This window comes from Convolutriloba macropyga, chromosome 1, assembly GCF_964194025.1.
Source record: "Convolutriloba macropyga chromosome 1, txConMacr16.3, whole genome shotgun sequence".
Lineage (NCBI taxonomy): Eukaryota > Metazoa > Xenacoelomorpha > Acoela > Convolutidae > Convolutriloba > Convolutriloba macropyga.
The window spans coordinates 66,892,949-66,906,545 of record NC_134468.1 but is presented as its reverse complement, the minus strand read 5'-3'; the positions used below and the strand labels follow the sequence as shown (position 1 = coordinate 66,906,545).

The 13,597-nt window shown below is 34.8% G+C and overlaps 1 protein-coding gene across 1 annotated transcript in view; it reads left to right on the top strand.

Moving 5' to 3' along the window:
- LOC142341807 (U5 small nuclear ribonucleoprotein 200 kDa helicase-like) overlaps positions 1-13,597 on the top strand; it is a 252,374-nt gene that overhangs the window by 170,466 nt on the left and 68,311 nt on the right. The window contains exons 20-21 of the mRNA XM_075393052.1: positions 2,335-2,489; positions 11,069-11,223. Of these exons, the coding sequence (XP_075249167.1) occupies positions 2,335-2,489; positions 11,069-11,223 (310 nt within the window). The remainder of the gene's footprint in view (positions 1-2,334; positions 2,490-11,068; positions 11,224-13,597) is intronic.

The window sequence follows — 13,597 nt, the reverse complement described above, 5'->3', positions numbered from 1 at the left end:
CCTCTCATTCATCGGTTTTGTTTAATATCCGCATCAGCAATTCCAGGCGGCTATTATTGCGGTCATAATTTTTTTTCTTATTCTAACAGATTTATGTTTCGTCATACATTGACTTTCTGGAATTGACTTTTTCAATGACTTCAGTGACTTCTACTGCTTTGCAGTTAAAATTTGTGTTCGTGACATCATTTTTGCTTTTAGGTTAATTGCGTGACTTGCCTCACTCAAAAAAATGACTTGTGAAATCACCTAATGAACTTAAATTTTTATGAGCATTTACTAGTTAAAGATCAAAAGTGTGCATCCATGTAGTGCCAAACATATATGCCCTAATTTTTGAGTATCAGAGTCTAGTCAATCTTTTTTTATTTCTTTATTTGTTTCAACTCGCGGAAGGCCACAAGCCCTTTCTATCGCGGCTATTTTCCGGCAAGCTGCCGGCTATGCTTTAAGTTTTGATTATTTAGTAACTCAATTAATTACCCAGGTCTGCTTTAGAAACAAACAACTAGAAATTAAATCGTTATATCAACCAATATATGTTCTCCCTTACTACTACATTTTTTTGTTATTTTATGGCACGTATAATTTACAATATGACATTTTTGTACTTTACATCATGAAATTTTTTTATGATAGTATTTATAAACGTTGAAATGTTTAGATTTTTCCAAATTTTTATTCTTCTCGAAATCTCACTTATTCAATGAATAATTGAGAGATAATCATGTATGCACCTAACTGTGATGTATTGTTCTTTTAGCTTCGAAGCCGCAAGCTGAGTGTAGCTGTATTGCACTGCTCTTGGTTTTTACTACTTGAAGAGGAGTTTTGGTTTTCTTGATTTTTTTTTACCGGAAGTACTATTTGTTTAAACGACCTTTTAACCTAAAAGCGAAAGTAAGTAAACTTGCCGTGTGAACCAATTGTTATTCATGCTCTGCGTTGAGTGAATGAATCTTTTTTGGGTAATGGCGCATATAAGAGACCCTAATGGCGCATATAAGAGACCCGTTTGTAGCCGTTTTTTTGTCTACTCGGCTCAATTTTTCGTCTTGTATAAAAATAGTTTTGTTTGTTGTAGAAATATTTTTTTGATGCTGTATTATTATGTAACCCTCTGAATCTGATACCATAGAGTTTGAGAGCCTAATAATGCATTTATGTGCAAAATGGGTAAATTTCTCAATTTAAAAAAATTGGCTCGGTTTTAATTTTCTTATTTTTGGATGTTTGAGTAGACTTTTTCGCAGAAAACTAGTGTATATAGAAACTTCCATTTGATAGTTCATGCATGCATTGAATGTCTTGATAACCATAGGTTTTTGTTTTCTAAAAATGCACTCTTATTAATCCGAATTTGGCGGTTTTGTCCAATCTGTCAGTTTTTTTTTGTTTTAATTACTAGAAAAAGTCTTTGTGCACTGTTGGGGATTTTGTCTGGCGGTCCTTCTTTCGCTTGTTCTTTAAGTGGCTATTTAACGCATTTTTTCTTGCGTTTTGCTTGATCTAAATTGGAGGTTCGAAAGGCGGAATCGCCGAGTGGTTAAGGTCCATCACTTCTATTCGTGCGATCACGGGTTCCAACCTCTCCAGTGTAGAAAGTTTTTGCACACAAAAAGTTTTCTATCTCATCTCAATCAAATTGCTCTGCCTGTGGTGATTAGGTTTTGATTCTGAGTGACTTACTTCATTCAACATTACAAAAGCGTTGCCTCATTTAAAAGTATTTAATTTTTTAAGAGGCGCCGATAACTTTTTCATCTCATTTCGGTATCAGAATTTACGGCACGGAAGTCTATTTAGCAACTATTGCGGCAATATGCCTGCTATGCTTGTAATAATCAGGGCTGGTTTTGGGACAAAATACCCAATGCCAAAATACACAATGTGAGAAAATAAACAATTTATGCCCAATATTTTATGCTAGTGTTGAAACTACCATAAGGATTATTTAGCATAATAATCAAAGTAAGATAACTTAAAATGCACAAAAGTATATTTATCATGTTCTTAATGTAATTGGTGGCTAGTGGCTATGGCCATGACTCCTCAGTGGCCCATTCGACTTATAACTATGACAACCGAACATGGGATTAAATTATCCGCTTAAGTCTATTAAAACACGCTTGTAATACCGAGTGCTAATTTTCAAACGGATTAGCGATCAAAAAGATAAAAGGGAATAAATGGGGCATCATGGCATTGGATGTTTTTGCACATTGGGTATATTGTCATGTAACCATCAGGGCGAAAGGTTCTAGCTCTCTATATGAAGTGGAAGGCTATGTGTGAATTGTGATTGGTGTGTAAATATGGGTGTTTGTGTTCCAGGTGAATATCCTACTGCAAGCGTACATTTCGCAGTTGAAGTTGGATGGTTTTGCAATTGCGTGTGACATGGTCTTCATCTCCCAGAATGCAGGTCGTCTTCTCAGAGCAATATTTGAAATTGCTCTCAGTCGCGGCTGGGCTCAGCTGACTGACAGGTAGCTAACAAGTTGTTCACTCTGTCCGTTGGAAACAATGTTATGCCACAGTGCGTTAAGGTTGATAATTTAAGTTGAATGGAAGGGAAGTAAGCATCATGCTCAAACGATAGAAGGTTGAGAATTGAAGGTTTTTTGGTGACGTCTCGGACGCATTTATGTTATTAAATTTAGCATATTTATCTAACATGTTAATTTTTCATATTTTTAAACTAGTTTTGTACATTTGTGGAATGTTTTACTCTCAATCATTTGATTTTGTGTTCGGTTTTCAAATAAAAATTACGAACACTTCATAACAAATTAAAGTAAACAAATACCTAAAATCACATGCATTTTTAAATCGAACTAGATGAATCTTTTATCTGTTACTTCACAGTATAGCTCACTTTACATGCAATTTTTTCGTTGTTAGCTAAATGGTTAGAGTACTTTAACAGGTTTAAATTCATTTCTTTTAAACATTTCAATTCATTGATGCAGAAGTTGAACGCGGACTGGATCAGTGAATGTTCTATTACTCTAGCTCCTCCACCAAGCTCTGGGGAGCAAAACTCGAAGTCCCTCATCCCTGTGCCCCGACTACCTTAAATGTAATCGTTTGAGGGGTCTATATTTTCGTCGGTGGTGTGTTGCATTCAATCTCAAGAAAGCTATCTGATCTTTTCTAACCTCCACCCACACTATTGGTCCTATTTTAAAACCACATTAAGACTTATCATCGTGCCTGTCTTTAGCAGGAGGGAGCAAATTAGATCCAAACCATATATTCTCCTCCTAAAAATACCTTGTCATCGTATATTTGTTTGCCCGGTTGAATAAAATTTTAGTTCTCAATACTGCTTAAAATCAAATATGCTTGTTAATTTTTTATTATCATCCAGTAAAATTGTATCTGTTCATCCTAAGTTGCTGACATCGTTTTGCTATTTGGTGCATCTGTTTTGAAGAAGTTAACCCACAATTATTATGCATAAAATTCTGGTTATCTATTTCAAATAAATTATCTTGACAAATTCTGGGTCATCTTAGAAGAACTGGTGTATATTGCTTATCTTCGGGAAATTTTTGTCATTTTAGGCAACATGTCTTGATACCATAATTCATATACCCTCGCAATTAAATTTAACTCTAACAACAGATTATTACAAAAATATAAAGTCTGCCTATCTTGGTGTATTCGGGTTAATGGGCAAGACCTTTCTGTTCACAATGTGAGAATTTCTCCTTTGGGATTTTTTCTTTTCTTTCAGTAAACAGCCGAGATTCTTACCAGAATGATCAAAGCCATTTTTAATAACCCATTGTGTCTTAAGATGTGTGAAAGAATGTTAGCAAGTTACTCATAGGCAACCCATTTTTTCGAAAATTGAATTTTGAACGTTAATAATTTTAACGCTAGATTGATGAATGGATTTTAAAACATTTAACAATGGTTGGAGTTGAAGCAAAGTGCATTGTCATTTCAAGTGCATTTAAAAACCGTTAACACGATAAAATCATAATTTATTTTAAACTGTTTTTCAAATAACCAGTCAACTGGCTCAGTTTTGTAAGCTAAATAAAGTCTCAAAAATAGCATTTACCCTTTTACTAAATCTCAGATAACATTGATATTTTAGTCAACGATTTTCGAACGAACTTCAGTCCAAGCAGAAAAATTTTCTTCTAATAGCCCGTTATGCGGAAACATCTCTAAAGTTAGGGAGGGCTTTCTTTGTGCTTGAGTTATTTTTAAAACAAATATTTTGCAGACAGAAGACTTTCAGGAAAAATAGGCTGTTGAAAGACTTGAGACGGTAGGAGAGGCCTGTACCTGTGTATGTCTATTGTCTGGTTGGCGGAACTTAAAAGCTATGCTGACGGAAAATATATGTTTACAAGGTACGGCAAAACTAACACTCTTTACAGGTCGCTCTTCTTTCATAAAAAAGTGCGTATTAAAAATAGAGCGGAGCAATTTTTTCCCTATTTTTGAAATTTGTTAAGCAGCAAGTTGTAATTTGAGTGTTAAAAATGAACAATAGCTCATTTTATAAGATGTAGTCTCAAGGGAATGTCTGGAAATGCGGCGCGTCTCGGGATAAATTAGAATGAAGTACTGTCATCATTATGCTATGATAAGAATGATGTTGATGAGAAATTTGTAATGGCGTAACTAATCAGGAGGCATATACTCATCGTTGCTCTAGTTTTCAAAAAGGTTCTGCTTTTTACAAACAAAAGTGCTTGTTCAAATAATCTGCTATTCCTGTCTATAGCAATAATTTTTCTCTGAGGAACCCTAGATGGTCAAGACTTAACTCTCCCAAGAGCAGAAGTTTCCAAATAATTGTCTGCTTAATAAGTGTTCGAATTTTTTGATAAAAATGTGATAAAAAGAGGCGAGAGATCAGTCAAACGTTATAGGCGCATTGATTGTTTCTGCTGATACGCAGTCTTATGATGATTCGATATTTTTATCAGTTCGTGTAAGTATCATTTGAATTGGGAGCAAGCAGGATTTCGATCCGTATAGATATTAGTCAAAAAGAGAAAAGTAAAAAATTGAGCTACTCATCTGTCTGAAAAAATAAAGACGACATAATGCTATCAATTATAAATATACGACGCGAAGCCACTAGAATTCGAACAAGAAATGTATCAAAATGTTGTTTGATTGCTCTCCAATGAAGTTTGAAGCAATTATTGTAAACATGTCTTTTTTATGCAAAATGTTTGCTTGACGCTTTTGCGCAATTATGACTATAGCTTTAGTGAATGTTCTTTGACTATCGAGTGACTTTGTCACACAACACACTTTAGTTCATCATTTTTAATTGATCTAAGTTGCTCTCGTTGGGAAATGAAGTTCATTGCTTAAAGGGATTGTGAGCGAAAGAACTTAAAGCCTTTGTAGCCGTGTGGTTAAGATGTCAGGCTGCCAACGTGAAGGTCAGGGTTCGAACTTCAGTTTCACTAATATAGCCTTGCTCCACACTGATTCAATTCACTTGGTTTATTTTGTCTTTCTTCTCCCAATTCTTGGGCTGAAAACTTTTGCCAGGCAAATAATTGTCATCTAGATTTAAATAATTTTCTAGAGCATTTTCATTATTTAGACACTTCAAAATCCTTGCATTGAAAAAAGGTTAAGTTCTGCTATGCTCCCAATCTAAAATCAAAATTATTTGGCAAAAATGAACCAGGGAAAAAATCTCGTCTTCAAATGCTATCTCTTTTCAATTGCTAGTATATAAATATTAATGCTCTAATACCGCTTCTGAATTGCTCTCTATCAAAGTTTGTAGCAATTACATTAGTCTTGAGGTCTTTTTGCGAGTATTGGTATTCCATAGATTCTTACCACTCCAAGATCAGAACTAGTACAAGTTTGTGCATGACTTGAAATGTTGACTTCGTTTTCCGAGCATTGACTTCCGTTTTCGAACGTTGACTTCAGTTTTCGAACATTAGCTTAGTTTTCGAACATTAACTTCAACAGTAACTTAGTTACTAAAGCATCGTAACGAGGAACTGCTGGTAATACTCAAGGTCGAAAGGTGATTTTGTGCAGTTTGCGTCCCATAACCGTCCCTCCTGCCTATCCAGACTACAAACACCTCAGCCTCCCACTCATACACACACACACCAGCAGAATCACAGCACCACAATAAAACCTTAAGAGAAAATCTAGTCAACAGTTTCTTAAAATCACTTTTTGTAGTTTTATATTCGGCTGTTTTTTGTTATTCATTTTTTCTGATATTTCTGATTTAGGTGAGAGATTTTAATGCACGTCTCTTGGAGTCGTTTCCCGTATTCTACTGGCTATGTATGTTCAGATATTTCGTCCAACCTTGTTGACTTACCGTCCTTAAAAACGGGATATACAAGTAGCACATTAATTTCTCCAAGTCTTTCCGTTTACTCGACTCTAATCATGCTGTTCACAGAAACTATTCCAGAGACAAAAATTCATGATGGGAAGGGCGGTTCTTAAAAGAGTTTGACCCTCATCAGCCCACTTAGGCGCTTTTTTTAAAAAGGGAAAAAATGCATTTTACTTTATTTTCTGGAAGCTAGTGAAATTTTTTTGCACGCGTTCGGCTTTTTCATTTTTTGTTTCGAATATTTTTTATGTAAGTAGTTTGATAGGTTATTATAATAATTTTAAGCATTTGCATGTTCAGGTACTTTTTTCAGTTTTTCGGGTCTTAGTTTGGGGCTTTGTGGTAATCCGTCCGTGAGATTTTTGAATTATTTTGCAAATTTTAGTTGCAAGTTTTTTTTTAACTATTATTCTGGCATGGTTCTATTTTATCGCTTTTACTGGGGACAAAGTACGCCTATTGCTCAAAGTTTTTTGGTTACCAAATAATTAGATTTTTGTGGCATAAAATAGTGTTTTCGAGAAAACTGACGGAAAATGAATAATTTTTGGAACCATTTCTGCCAGTTTCTGCGCCTTGCATGGCTTATCTTTTGCAAAAAAGTTTTAGAAAGTTTTTCATTATTTTTATAATGAAATAATGGGACTTCTCTAATTTTTAGTTCGGTTGGTTTGTTGGGCTAATTTTCATTTTTAACTTAATTTTTTGTTCTGTTCTCGCTTTAGTATATGAAAGTTAATTTAAAAGGTGGTTGTATCGATAGAGACAACTATTTGAGTCGTTTTCGGAGTTTTTTTGACTGTGTTTTTTAATTCATCAAAAAAGTGTTTTTCTCTAGCTTAGTTCTATATTTTACTTAATTTTTACATCCCTAGGCTAGTTTCACTCTTCTCTCATTGTTCTCCAATATATTTGACATAAAGACTTGAGTTGTATAAATAAAAAACACATCGAACGAAGAATTGAATATTTAAAACAAAATTTTCAAAATTTGTCTCTTTCGAGCAGTTATCTAGGTTAACTTTTTGTGATGATTCGCCATTTTACCGTAATTTTGTTTGGCTTAATTTTCTTCCAATTTTTCAAAATGTTTGGTCCAATGAGGATAATATCAGCCACGACTTTGTGTTGTTAATAACGGTGCGACAGAATAGCGGGGTTGTTAATATTCGACTTGTGGTCTTTACAATCAAAAGACTTTGGTTTATATTGTGGAACCATCTTTTTTTAAAAGATCTTCACTTTTTTACAGTGAGATGTCGACTTGAAGCAATGAATTCGGTGTTGCCCAAGTGGTAAGAGAAGCTATAATTGGTAGGTTTGAAGCATAAAAATCTTTCAAACTGCTCCCTTAAAGTGGATAGCAATTTTTGGAATTTCTTAAAGTGTAAATTTTTGTTAGCACACCTTTTTTGAATTTTAGAAATATTTATTTTTCACGTGCTCTATTTTGACTGCTGCTGTCGTTTGATTCTGTATGTTTTCATACGATATCTCTGTTTTTTTTATAGTTTTTCTCAAATTTTTTGTAATTTTTTTGTCTTGTCACTTTGTTTTTTAATAATAGGTCTCGTTGACGGAAACATGAGTGAACCTATGTTTTCGAACAATATTTTTTCATATTCGTGTTTTTTGTGGAATTTTGAGATGTGGCTGTATTAAAGTTAAGCTTTCTAAGGAAAAATATTTGCCCTCTGAATGTGTTTTTAGTTGATTGTTTTCAGTTGTTCTTCTTGTTTTCACATCATTAAATACCACAATAATGATTGATATCATTAGGTTTTCTAATGAGGCATTAATGATTTTATATAATGTTTCCGGTCAATAAAATATTGTTTTTGTGGCTTCGACAGCATGTATTTTCGTTTCGCCTATTTCTATATTCGTCTGTTTTTGTTCTCTTTCTGGTATTATTCCTTAATCTCATCATTGAGAGGATGACTTAGAATTCTAACGAGTCATTGGGGAACCTTTGTGTTGTTTGAAGTCAATAAATAATTCTTTTGATGACTTTGACTTCTTTTGTCTTCGAAAAAAAGTAATTGATTTAAGAGTTTGTCCTTTTTAACATTTTTCCTATTGGCTTGTCTATTCATCTCAATAGTGAAAACTTCCAACTGCTTTTTAGTCCAACCATGTGACAATCTTGAGTGATTTTATTTTTCATTTAACATTTTTAATAGCCGCCCTCATCTTCTCAGACGGCTATTATTGCGCTCGTATTTTTTTTTACTTCGTCAAACTTTTTTTCGCTTCACCATTTTGCCGCTTTTTCGACATTTTGCGTGAAATCTTTTTGACTTCTCTAGGCTAGTTTCTCTCTTCTCTCATTCTGCTAAAAGTGAATTTGAACATCAGTTGCTAAGCAAAGCAATTCAAAATGAACAGAGTCGGTATAAAAAATTGAAGTCAGAAATAGAAACGGGATAAACCCATAAAGCCCAATTTTAGATGCCCGCTATTTGAACGTCGTTCCTATAAGTCTTAGTTACCACCTCTAATGCTTATTGGTGTTGATAGTAACCCCTGTAGCCTCTCTCTAAGAAACAGAAGTATGTTCAACTACGAAATGCCATCAAAATAAATCGGACTTAAAAAATATTTTTGTACAAAAATCTTTTTTTTTTCAATATATTTTATTCGTTCAATCCCAATCATGCTTATTGGAATCAACGGCGGCTATTTTCCGGCAATCTGCCGGGTATGTTTGGAATCCATTCCAGTTTTAAAATCTGAAATTTTGGCCTTATTTGTTTTTTTTTGTTGTCTTGTCTCTTATTATAAATAACAGCAGGTCCTATAAAATTGCTGACGTATTTTTAGTGAGTCAGTGGTTTTATATTGTAGCCGAGATTACTGACTATGACCCCATTTATTTTTGGTAATTTTTTAGGAATTTTTGAATCTTGCCTTCCTTTCTTGATATTTCCTTTTGTTTTTTTTGTCACTTTTTTGCTAAATGCATTTCAGAAACAATGTTCGCAGAGTTCGATTACTGCACAATTGAGGTATTTCAGAAATGTAAACAGAAGTTGGGTGTTCTAGTGTGAGGTCACGTGTTTTTAACTTTGACTCTCAAAAACTTGTTTCAAGAACTGTCCGTTTTTTGCCCTTTTCGTTATTGTTTTCCTGCTTGTTTTCCTTAAAATTATTGACATTCGATGAATAATTTGATTTTGTTCAGCATTATAAAACTTGTTCGGCTAAATTTAACATCATATATTTCGAACAGATATGTGTTTTTGTTTGCAATTTTTTTTCGCTTTTTTGCCTCCTTTTCTGCTCTAACTATCAAAGACTGGAATTACCTTAAAAAGCTTAAAAGTTTGGTTTTATCTTTTTCCCTGACTGAGATTTTCAATCGGGACCCGTGATCTTTTCTTTTTCTAAACAGTTGTGTTGATCAAATTAAGTTAGAGCACCGGATCATACGTCAAAAAACCAAAGGGTTTATTTTGCTGCTTTTTGATGATTTTGTTTTCTTGAAGTCTTTTTGGTCGCATGTTGAGTTGGTTTTTTCTCAGTCGTTTGATGAAATTTTTCAGCGCACTTAATAAATTTTATTTGATCGCAAAATCAAAATAAATTAATTAAGGTAAACTGTATTATCATGAAGCTTTTTAATAAACTGCCTTATTATATGAAGTGGGGTTTGAAGATTGGATAGACGCTGAGTTGAGATTCTCATTTTTTTGTTTTATAAGAAAATTGCTTTCTGCGCGAGAAATTATATTGATGTTGATTTTTTGCGCCAAATATGAATTGTGTTTCTCGGTACAAATTTTGTAAATTTAGTTGACTAAAATTTAAGCAGCCTGGTTTTGACCTCACTGCTATATATAGCTCTCGGGCGAAATTTGATGCAATTATTGTAAGCGTGTGTGTCTTTGTTTTATGCAAAATTTTTGATTGACCGTTTTTGCGTTTTGTTCTAGGACACTTCTTCTTGAGTGACTTTTTCACGCTTTATCTAATATCTTTCTGAAATAATGTTTTTGCTAATATAAGAGCGATTGTGGCTGTATAAGAATCAAAGCAATTGTAGTTTAGTGGTTAAGATTTGGACTGGTATCCTTGAGGGACTCAAGAATGGTTTGAAAACACTGTGGGATTGGAGGCGTTTTGCACTCATGAAACATTTCTAAGATACACCCCCCCTCCAAATTAAATTGCCCCCGGTTGTCGTTCAAGAGCGATCATCCGACGTTAGTGGGTTTATGTTTTGAAAAATACCTTTTTAATTCCCTTAATATTTTATGTCTGGGATGCCTGGTCGAATATGGTTATGGTTTGAACAAAAAAGGGCTAGTAGACAAATTTTTGGACTTTATGAGAAAAATTGCCAATAAGTAGGCTAATTTCGTATTTGTTTTTCTTTTTGCCGGCATGTGAACGTAAAAAAATCGAGCAAATACACGTCCTTAAATCAATAGACGAAAGAGTTCAGAGAAGAACACTCCTGCAAAAATAATGAATTTGTTACCATCTTCTTTTTCACCGTGTTATTTTACTCCGTAGGCTAGGACCAAGTGAATCTACACTTTGTATTGGAGCCTTACAGAAGCGTTTCTGCTTCGGTCCAACCAGTATATTTCCTTTGCTGAACAGGGTTTTCAACAACCAGCCTGTCTGCATTCTGATCATTTTAGCGTTGAATGGGTTCACTCGCATATTCTTGGCAAACCTTGTGACTGGCTACTTTTTCAGAGCACTTAACCTGGGGAAGATGGTGAACCACAAGATGTGGTTGTCAATGTGTCCTTTGAGACAGTTCAAGAAGATCCCAGATGAGGTGGTCAGGAAGATTGAGAAGAAGAACTTCATGTGGGAACGCTTCTACGACTTGGAGGCAGCTGAAATTGGTTAGATTTGAATTCATTTTCACTTTGACAGTAATGCAGATAATTGAGAGTTTTAACTATATCTTATCATTCGTGTAGAGAGCGGTGCAAATGGATTACCAAAAGCATTTGCTGAACTTTATCAATAGCCGCCCTTATCTCCTTAGCCGGCTAGTATAGCGGTTCTGTTTTTTTTTGCAATTCAAACAGTTTGAAATGTATTAAGGCGCTGTCTTTTTTACTACTCGAAAAAGAGTATTGGTGGAGCGTTTTTTGTCAAGCGATAATTTTTGGAATGTATTTAAAACATCATGTAAAAGTCAATGCCCCACGTGACAACTAAGTGTTTATGTCAAACTGCTGAACGAATTGAAGAGCAGACAGAAGACAGAGTGATTTTCTGTTCATGCTGGGTTTTTGCGTGAGAGCCAGAAAAGTAGGTGTGAAAAAATTAAGCAAGCAAAATAGTTTGATCACGGTCGGCTTTTTCAAAGCATTTTTTCTATTTTTAAACTTTTCTGGGAGGTGGTTTTTCTAAACAATATTAAGAATTAGCTGTATATCTGGGAGTCTTTTGACCATCACAATCATATATTAGAGTTTTATATGTAATCTGAGCTATTTTGTGATGTCGCTGTTTTGTACTCTTTCACATAGTCACTCACGAAGGGTTCGAAATCTTGTGGGGTGCGAGGCTTTTTGCACCTAAAACATTTCGCATCTTACATATTTGCTAGCTACACCCCTCCTGTCCCACCCCTAAAAATCGCACCTTTTTGCATCTAAATCGCTTCACATTTAAGACATCTCTATAATTAGCCACTCCTCTCAATTAGTTCTTCGCTAAGCGAGCAGATTATTTTTATCGCATGCGACTTTTTGAAGCAGTTTTTGGTTTTTATTTTTTTTCGTGTCGTGGTTGTTCTTAAGCAAATGAACAAATAACTGTATTTTTGGGAGCATCGTTGACCATTGCATTCATATAATTAGAGTTTTATATGCAATCTTCAGCTATTTTTGTGATGTCGTCGTTTCAGACCCTTTTTTGGGGTGTTTGTAATCCTTTCCATGTTTTTAGTGTCGGAGGTGTGTTTTTTGTTGAAAATAGTTTTTAAGTGCGTTTTTTGCGGTATTTTGATTTCTATATCTTTTTAGTTTGTTTGAAATGACGAAAACAGGCTAATTTTAAATATTCATTGCTTCTGTTTTCTCATTTTTCTGTTTTAAGTTTTTGTTGCCTAATTGCTCTGATTTACTTCTTTTCAAAATATTTTCTCATGTTCAGTTAGGGCTGCTGGTACTAAGTTAAAACAATTAATTGTTTGATAGCTCATATATTCATAAAATAATCTAATGAATTCTGCAATGTTTGATAGTTTTTACCTCATGTTTTTGCAGTGCGTTTGAGTGTCGGCTGGGTGCTCACGGATTAAGCATGAACAGTGTCGTAAGGTTTTAAAGTCGTTTTCGGAATTTTTTGGTCATGATTTTTATGATCTTTTCATGATTTTTGAGGTCAAATTGAAGTGATGATTTTGGTCACTCCGAAACAGGAACAGGAGCGAAAAAACAAATGGTTTTGCGGAGTGGAACTAAAATTTTTTCACTCTAATTTAAAATAAAAGTGAGAAAATGGTGCTTGAACAAAGAATCGATTTCTCGCTGGTTGTTTTTTGTTCACATGAGGCAATTTGACCTTGATTTTTAACTGCTCTCAAACGAAGTTTGTAGCAATTTTATTAATCTTGTTAGTCTTTTTTTTTAATTTTTTGCTAGACCGATTTTTCGTCTTGAATTTTCATCCTCAAAAACGGGATAAACAATTAGCACCAGCGGGCATTAAGTTTTCTTAGAGCGTTTCAGCTCAATAGTCTCCAAGCATGCGATTCACAGGAACTGTTTTGGAGACTTATACTTTGTGTGAAGGCGGTTCTTAGAGGTTGACCCCCCCCACAACCCCCTCGCCCATCAGCTTGCCCTCACCCCCCCCCCCCCCAATCATCTACACCCATGCGCATCGTTCAAGCCGTATGGGCCCCGTGCAGCCAAAGACCCACCTCGCACCGTTCCCCCCCCCCCCGTTGCACCCCCCCAACTTATCTCATTTCACGCGCCTTCAATTAAGCTAAAGCTGGCTTCTGACGAAGCCATCCGCTTGTTGGTCATTTGAGAGCAATTCGCCGGACGTTAGTTGGTTATGTTTGCTGTTTTAATCGTTTTTCTAAATGTTTGTCCAATCCATTCATAGTCCATTATAAATCTAGTTTTTTATTTAGCCGGAATATATATTTACTTTAATCACTGTTTAATAGCCGCCCTCATCTTCTCAGCCGGCCATTATAGCGCTCCTAATTTTTTTTACAATTCATAGATTTTGAATTGTATTGGGGCGCTG